The following is a 9273-nucleotide window of genomic DNA, read 5'->3' on the forward strand; positions in this document are numbered from 1 at the left end:
ATTTGTACATATTTTATATTTCTATTAGATACATACTTATATCCATATATATATATATATATATATATATATCTGAATTGCTATATTTATATATATTATACGTATATATAGATTCTTATAAAATATATATAAGTATGTGTGCGCGTATATATAGATACTCATATAGATAATTATGTTTGCATGAGATGTAAGTATATTGTATTCGTGAAGTTGTATGCATGTATTTATGTATGTATGTGTAATCTATGTATTCTGTGTTATTTGGTATGTAGAATATAATCCTTCATATAAATACGTGCAATATATAGTATGTAATGTGTTGTATGTGAAGTATAAAATATACAAAATCAGTAGTAACATGTAATAAATATTTGTAGTATAAACGACTTGGACTAGTTGGGAACGATACCCTTCTATTCTTTAGCATAGCAATACCTCATTACACTCTGTTTTGGATTTCAATACGAACATGCGAATCCTTGCATTGCAGCGGTGACCTTGTGTTGGCAATGTTCGGATGTATCATGCCATTTGGTATGTATCCCTGTATGCTGATGATTGATGGATGATTGTATTCTTCTCCTGTACAAACGTTGCAGGTAGTGGTATCACAAGAGACTCCAGGCTGCTTCACCCGCGTCGGCCTTATCGCTACTAACCGAAGTCACTCGGCTACTAAGGTCGCCTCTTACACCACACCGCACCCAAGGCCTATTAAAACACCCACCCCAATCCAACATACACCCCTTCCAAGCAACCCACACAAACACACCACCATGAGTGGCAAAGCAGAACCCAAGGTGTACTTCGCCAACGAGCGCACGTTCCTCAACTGGCTGCACACCGCCGTGCTCATATCCTCCACCGGTCTGGCCCTGATGAACCTGTCCCCAAATAGTGGGGCCAGTTCACGTACCTCCATCATTGCGGGGGCGATCATGATCCCTGTGGCTATCCTGTTTATGGCCATGTCTCTGTGGACGTTTGTGAAGCGCGACCGCATGATAAAGAACGGTGGGGAAGAGTTCCAAAGCAAAATGGGGCCCATCTTAATCACTGTGCTGCTGTTAGGTGCGTTGGTGCTGCAGTACGGTCTGTGGTTTGCGGAGAATGGCTCGGATGTGTCCAATTGGTATAATAAAGAGGCGCAGGTCTCGGCGCAATAGCGAAGCGAAGCGCAGGGACGGGTACGTTTGGTTGCATGGGACGGGAATCGGATATAGTGTCCAAGCTGGATGCTGAGTTACCATGACAACGGGTGAGTGCACGGGGTGCCCCGTCCGATCGTATGCCGAAGGACGATGGTGCAGTTTAGTGAGGGATTCGATTGTCACGTGCTTGCCTCGCTTTGACAGAGAGTGCCGACGTTGTCGATTCCTGTACTGTTTATAAACTCCCGGATTTTTGGTAGAGGATTAAGACCCGTTGTGCGCCGCATAGGGGACAGTGCAGTTTTGCTGACAAAAATTAGTTGGTATTGAGGGCTGCGTGCACAGTCAGAACTACTTGAGGGCATTTCCAGCTCTGTATAGTTGTATGATAGTATCCCAACTTCAATGATTATAGCAAGCAAGCCTGCCGGTACTTTTTTAGGTGTATATGGATGTAAAATAAACGAACTTCACTGATTATATTGAACGGTTGTAGCAATCAAAACTATGTGATGCTATTTAGGTCTGTATATGCATAATATGCATGTATAACTCCTTTAATTATATTGAATAGTTACAGCAATTGAAACTATGTGGTACTCTTTTAGGTCTGTATATGCATCATGATATGCATGTATATTATACACATGACTTCATTGATTTTATTTATTGATTACGGCTATCAAAATTATGTGGTACACTTCTATTAGGCGTGTAAAAATATCTATAATAATACAACCGAACTTCATTGTATATATATATATATATATGTGTGTGTATGTGTATATATAAATATATATATATATATATATATATATGTTTGTATATATATATATATATATAAATAAATATTCAGCCCGAGTGATATCACCCGAATAAAACGATACTAAATTGTTCTATTTCATTTGTCCATAACTCGATATTCATCTCACGTTTATGCAGCAACAGTTTGACAGCTCACTTTGTTAAAAATAGAACAACGCAATTAGTATATTCTGACCGCGCGTTTTTGAATGTCTCTCCTATTTTATTTACCATCGATGAATATTTTCAAATGAATGATAGCTCAACTTTCGGAAACGATTTCATTTATTTACATGAGGCATTCTATTGTTTGTTATTCATCCCGAATGCAGGATTTGATGACGTTATGGCAATTCTAATTGTCTGATCAGACTATCGGTAATACTACAGAGTCTGTCAGCCCCGTGAGCACTTCTGGTTGCGCTACCCACATGTACACAATATATGAATTGACAGCGATAAAGAATACCAACATGATCGCAGATATCACCTTCCACTCGTTAAACGACCTTGGAACCCGACCACCCCTGGAGGCGATGTTGTTCACAAAGTATATTCTTCTCAACTGGTAGATGATCGTCGCGTAGAAGATGAGCGCATCACAGAACAGTATGATAGCTGTGGATACATAAAGTACCTCGGATCCAGTGGCTATTTGTAGTAGCCCCACACAAAACGTGGCCAGACTACTTGTCCATTGTATGTAGTTCAGGAACGTTCGCTCATTAGCCATGAAAGCCTTTCCGTCCGTCTTGCCGTACTTTTTCCGGTTCATACCATGTCGTCGTGCTTTGCTGAATATATTACCGTACTTTCTCTGGAAGTTGGCCCTCATCATCGCGGACTTGGTTGATGCTGTGTCCGTGAAATTGTCGAAGCTGTTTGATCTGTAGCTGGGTGGGCTCTCAATAGAGATGGCGGCGTGGCTTACGGCTGGTGCGGCGAGAGTAGCGCCGGTATTTTGCTGATCAAAGCCGAGCTCTGAAGTCCAGGCGGCAATCTCTGGGGCCCATTTGGGACTGGGATGTGCGTGGATCGGGTATAGCTTCATCACACCGTAGCCGTACTTGCTCAGCTTTATTTTTCGAGCACCAGATTGGAAGAGAGCTTCTTCGATCCACGGGGGACATTCTGGTGTGCCACCCTCTACCATGCTCACCTTGACCTCAACGACACTGTAGGGCATCATGTCGAATTCACCAGAGGCAACACCGTTGATATTGGCAATGTTCTGCCACGAATTAGGCTCAGCATACACGGCAATGTCCCTGTCTAGCGTAATTCGCAGATCTGTGTTATCCTGTGTCATAAAGGAAGTTCGGAGATACTGTGTGCGGACCTTGGGCTTCAACTGCATCATGACAGTCTGTACTTCGCTGGCAAGTTTGGCTTTCGAAGGGTTAAGTTCTTCAACAGGTGCACCTAGTAGGAAACGGGCCATCTCTTCTTTAGGTAAGTCGAATCTCTTTTTGTTCGAGTATTTGCCGACCTTTTTGTAGTTGTGGTGTCTTTTCCTTTCAACGTACAAGTCTTCGACTCTACTAAAATCGTTTCCGTACCATCTAACACGATATAACTCGGCCGCCTCTGCTTTAACAACTCTCTCCTTGAACATATTACAGTATTCATCATCAAAGTACGAGCTGTTGTTCACTTGTGACTCTACCACTTCACCTGTGGGTAGCTTGAAAGGTGATATTGGTAGTTGCGGCTTTACTAAGCTAACAAATTCATCCACCCTATTATTAGGTAGCACAAATTTGATACTTTTACGGATAAAAACTTGATCTATCTCGACTGCGTCAACAGGTGAGTCTATAACTATGATCTGATCCCCCATGATGCAGACTTTGAAAGTGCAGTTTACGTTACGTCTCAAAAACCGCAAGAACCTTTTTGAAAATCCTGGACGCAATCAACAGGTATATATATGCACATTGGCCTCAATGACCGCCTGCCGCCACAGCGCGAGAGTAGGCCTGAGCCCTGGTCGGCTGGGCCTGTGAGGCCGCCAGCTGTCAGTCTGCCAGATGGCACAGCTGATTACCAGAAATCTATCCTATCGCCAGCACTTTCATATAATATAATAATACTGCTCTGATGAGTTTAATAGCGAGCTAATTTTCTAGAAAACATTTACATTACCTACGGACTACGGCACATTAGCTACACAATAGAGCCAAACAAAGTCAGTTTTCTATCACTGCCAATACAAATACACCAACTGATCATTTCGCTATTCGTACTCTTTTTTTCTTCAAATACTCATTCTTTTACTCTGCTCTGACTCTCTACAGCGATTAGTCGATTTTGAGCTACTGACGACGATCGCAACAAATATACTATTTTTGAGTACAAGCTAAACTCTTCTATGGCAGATAATTAAATTGTTTTTAAACCGTTTGCCTTTTTTTTAAAATTGATACAGTAGCGAACTATTGATTGTGATACTAAAGAGTGGAGGCTGGAGAGTGGCTAAATATTAAATAGAGCATTAAATATGTACTAATAACTGGGCCACTGGAGCGGTGGGGCCTGAGGGGGACCTGAGGCCCTGGGCCCACTCTGGTGGTGGTAGGGTCCAACAAGTGTCCACTGTCCATTGTCCTATTTTTTATATCAGATGGTTTGCACTTTGCATGTGTACGTAGAGTAAATAGTCGTCTAAAGGCCCTATTATATATATAATATTTTTTTTAAAAGACAAAACAACATTATAAACACCGAAAGGCGACAGTCCGACACACGGGGGTCAATTTCAGTCCCGCCGGAGCGTGACGTCGACAATGGAAACGTTATAAAAAAGTTTAAATATGGAGAATGAAAAATTGAAAATGACATTGGGCGCCATAGAGAGTCATAGACTCATAGAGCTAATGGGCCATAAGCTCTATATAAACTCTATATATAGAGTCCTCCTGGACCCTGGACCTGGAACTCCTGGACTAGGGGGCCTGATGAGGCCAGGACTCGGACCTGGTACACTTTTATTTAGACCAGAGAAAGTAGCAGAAACCGGAAACCATGCGAACTATTTGACCAGTTTTAATGCTATGCACCATAGGGCATAGAGTCATAGACTTTAGAACCATAGTCGAAGACTGTATATTTAGTGTCATCCTTGGACCTGGGCAAGGCCAAGACCTGGACTGCTGGGCCTGGTATTTACACATTTATTTAGACCACCAGAGAATTGAGCAAGCTAAATTTAGAGGTATATATTTCATTTTTGTCTTCTATTTTGTTCTTTTTAAAAAAACGAAACAAGAAAACATGTGTTATTTACATGTGATCAATTTTGTTTTTATTTCAACAAATGCAGGTGGGCTGAGTGGAATGTCTTATAAATACGGTACTGGTGACATTAAATTATAAACCACCTCAGGCCCAGTTTCCTACCAGTCTCATACTTATACTTTTTCGAGTATGCTTTGCTTTTTAAAGATGTATTTCGCGTGATTTTAGCCCATTTATTGCACTTGTTGTATTAGTTCTTTGTCGGCCTCAGGGAGAGGTCGACGTATGTTAGACACAAATAGTGTCAACCGTGAAACCATGGGCGAATCCGAAGCAATAGCTAAGACAGAGGACGCCTATATACATGTGTCTAACTTCTATCATTTGTCAAGCCTTTAAGACCGACAAGGAATTAACATAAATGCAACAAATGGGTTGTATCCGCGCTACAATATCTAACATTTAAGTCGAGCGTTTTCAGCCGACAGATAACAAACGAACTGGCAGAAAACAAACATCTCACAAGTGCTTAAAATCACGCTGATCACATTAATACACCTATATTTAAGCAAATTAAACTCGAAAAAGTATAGGTATGAGATTGGTAGGAAACTTGGCACGAGGTGGTTAAAATTTTTATTGTCACCAGTGCCGTATAACTTGTACCCTCACTGTGACTGTGGGGTCACTGGGGTGGGCTGTATTTTTTAGTATTATGTCTCTTTTTGATTTATATTTTAAAAATAATTGGGGAGCTGTTATCTCGTGACATTAAAAAAAGGAAAATAAAAAGATACTGGTTTTCGACTTACTCGTCGATATCACAGATTGTTTTTTCTTTTTGTTTTGAGATAAATTGTTGATAACAATCTGTCTGTGAATAGTCTACTGTAGTAAATTTTGTACAGTCATCTCACTCACTAGTAGTAAACTACTACTATTTAATAGAAAAAACAAGATTTTGAAAAATAAAACTACGCTTCTTGTATAACTCTATAGGGACAACTGACAAGTGATGTCACTGAAACTGACTACGAGAACAAACCCCACTAAGCTACTCTGTATTAAACAATTAAATCGCACCAATGATGCCATTTTAGTTAGAATACCATTGAAGCTCTCTTAATAAAACCAGCGACAAACTACTGGAGAAAAAAAATCTGCGGCAGCAGTGGAGCGGGGAGCTAAATGTCCATGTGACGATATTGTTCTAGTAGAAAATATTCAGATGTTTTTGAAAATACGAATGAATTTAAAAAAAAAGTAAATTTGTAGGGACTGTAAATTTGTACTGTACATACTGTATTGTTTCGGCCATCAGTCGAACATTTTAAAAACACCACCGGGGACCGGGGCCACGGAGGGCGGAGGCGGATATAAAGCTGGAAACTGGGGCTCCCTGAGACACTGATGACATCTGACTGCAGTCGACACTCGATGAGTCGATGACTCGAAGTGGACAGTCACTCTTTTTGTGTCACTTCAGAAGTTCAGAGTATAGATCTTCAGGCATCACTCATCAGCGTCTGACAGGTGACTGTCAGGGGCTCAGGGAGTCAGGGCCCAGAGTGTCTGACATGCTGACATTATCTCATTTCAAAACTCTCTCTCTCTCCGACCATATAAACTGTCTAAAAATTGAAGGCTAAAACTAGTAAAAAAAAATACAAACAAGTGTTGTGAATTCTCACAGACCTCTACTACTAGTAGACTAGAGGCTGAACCAAAGTTCCAGCTGCTATTTATTTATTTTGTTTGTTGTTTTTTAAAAAGTATAGACAACAACAATAGGAATGAATACAACAAACAAAATGATCATCAGACGTCAACTGAAAAACTTTTAAGACGTCAACTGAAAAACTTTTAAGACGTCAACTGAAAAACTTGGAAAGTACCTATTGTAATCTTAGATCGACTCAAAACACAATGTAACGGTGAACCTAGTTTTATTTCCTCAATAGTTGAATAAACGTCTACCTTCACAGAATGAACTTCTTGAATGAACTAAACCACGTATTTATACTATCTCCGAAGGATTTCCTTGAGAATCCTGCCGCCAATCAAATCGTGTATCTACTCAATTTCGAACCTACAAGTCCATTCAACATATATCGTCATTTGCCAACCTCCAGCTCATATTAACCATCACTTCGGTTCGCAAAGCACCAATCATACACCAACCTCCTCTTCTTTCGAGCCTGCGCGGCCGTTCGCCAACAAACCGCACAATACAACTGAGAAGTCGCACTTATAAGTTATCGCCCACACTTATAAGTTCTCGCACTCGTATTAACGCCCAGGAATATTACCGAACAGTTCGGTATTTACAACACCAGCATTGTTTTAAATCGGAGGTAAATATGGTTGACATTACACCTCCCCAATGGACAAGACATTAGTGTTGAGTTCATTCATTCAACCATTTCTTTCGCAAAATCGGAACCTTCGCAACTTGGAAGAACATCTGCAACTTGTTCCACCTGTTTTTATTAAAGTGATGCTTCATAGCCGAATCCAAAGTATCTTCTACCACGCCCTTACTCTCACCTCGCCTCGTCGCATCGACTATCGTATCAATGTATATACCAAAAGCTGAATTCATGACATATAACCAAATCCTTCCCACCTTTGTTAATCGCAATACTGCCACCATTTCATCAAGTTATGTGACACTAGCTGCCCCTTCGCCAGTATAATTGTAGAGCCAGGTCAAATAAGCTTCTCTCGTACGCATTCTAATAAAACCCTAAACCCTAACCTCACCTTAAGCTGATCCACATGTATTGACGTAATCTTCCCATTAGTTCTGACCTTGTACATCCCTTGTAAGTGTTGACTCATAACAATCGTGCCTCTCGCTAAATAGGTTATCGCCCTTCGACCTATCAGTATACCAAACCAACTGCCCCGGCTGCCAATCTGGTGCCTCTTTTCTATTCTTGTCTGCCACCTTTGCCTGCGCATTCTTTGCTACTTCATCTCTATTGGCCACCAATCTATCCCGCACAGCAGCTTCACCCAGAAGCTCAGAACTTATCACATCTAACAACTTCGCCTGAATTACTCAATCAACCTGCCCCGTATAATGCCGGCCCGTAACATGATAGTATGGGCTGATACCCGTGGCCGAATTCACTGTCGCATTGTACGCCAACATAAGTGAATATATATATATATATACGTTGGCGATAAGGTTTCCTCCCCAATCGGCAAGCTCTTAGCAAGCCAATCCACAATCGTACGCAAGTCCCTCTCTGCCCTATCATTGCCCTGATGCCTATTTACTGATATGTAATGGCATTCTGTACCTCTCTATGTTGCCAAGTCTTTCCTGACCACGGGTGGCCAGGTATTGTGTGCACTGACAACGGTAGTGAGTTCTGCGATGACGTTATGGAATTGCTAGTACTCGAATCAGGCATATGCCATAAGAGAAGTGTGCCATATAAGCGGCAAACGCAAGGCGCGAATGAACCGCGCCATAGAAGACTCAAGTTCTTATTGCGTACTGTATTAACGGATGATGCAGATGATTGGCCGTACCACCTTAAGTGGGTACTAACACAGATGAACGAGTGTGCTGATCCGGCAACAGGAACTACACCCGTTCACTATTTTCGTGGCAGATATAGTGAGTTACAAATCCCCTTTAACAAGAACGAACCCGATCACCATGAATTACCATGGTTAGAGAAGATCCAACGTATTTATAACGTTGTATATCCTTGCTTGCGAGAAATACGCAATATAGACCTATTAAAAAGGCAAAAGCGTTGGAACACTACCAAGAAGATAGCAGAGTATCAGGTTGATGACAGAGTTAACATCCGTCAACGTAATTCCGATACTACTGTATTAACATCTAAATAGATAGGTCCATACATAATCTCGGTAGCAGACACTAAAAGTGGAACGTACGAGGTAAATAACCCCGATGGTTCTAGGCCGCTTTATATAGGCACAAGTCGTATTCCGACTACAGAGATTATACTCACGAGAAGACATGACTCTAATGCCCCTCTTGATCGTTCTGAATTTAAAGACATTATATGGAGAACGGATAAGGGAGGCTATACATACT

At 41.2% G+C, this 9273-nt stretch overlaps 2 protein-coding genes across 2 annotated transcripts; one reads left to right on the forward strand and one right to left on the reverse strand.

The window, feature by feature from the left end:
- Positions 1 to 596: 596 nt before the first annotated feature.
- Positions 597 to 1628, forward strand: SARC_05432 (hypothetical protein). The gene has a single exon (XM_014300704.1). The coding sequence runs from the start codon at positions 777 to 779 to the stop codon at positions 1164 to 1166; it is 390 nt and encodes a 129-aa protein (XP_014156179.1). The 5' UTR covers positions 597 to 776; the 3' UTR covers positions 1167 to 1628.
- Positions 1629 to 2090: 462 nt separating this feature from the next.
- On the reverse strand, positions 2091 to 3842 carry SARC_05433 (hypothetical protein). The gene has a single exon (XM_014300705.1). It carries the CDS (start codon positions 3793 to 3795, stop codon positions 2323 to 2325), a length of 1473 nt encoding a protein of 490 aa, XP_014156180.1. The 5' UTR covers positions 3796 to 3842; the 3' UTR covers positions 2091 to 2322.
- Positions 3843 to 9273: the final 5431 nt, after the last annotated feature.

This window comes from Sphaeroforma arctica (assembly GCF_001186125.1).
Source record: "Sphaeroforma arctica JP610 unplaced genomic scaffold supercont1.346, whole genome shotgun sequence".
NCBI classification, from domain to species: Eukaryota; class Ichthyosporea; order Ichthyophonida; genus Sphaeroforma; species Sphaeroforma arctica.

Bases quoted from the DNA above. Each gene is read 5' to 3' on its own strand.
- SARC_05432 (XM_014300704.1), top strand. From the start codon at position 777: ATGAGTGGCAAAGCAGAACCCAAGGTGTACTTCGCCAACGAGCGCACG.
- SARC_05433 (XM_014300705.1), bottom strand. From the start codon at position 3,795: ATGGGGGATCAGATCATAGTTATAGACTCACCTGTTGACGCAGTCGAG.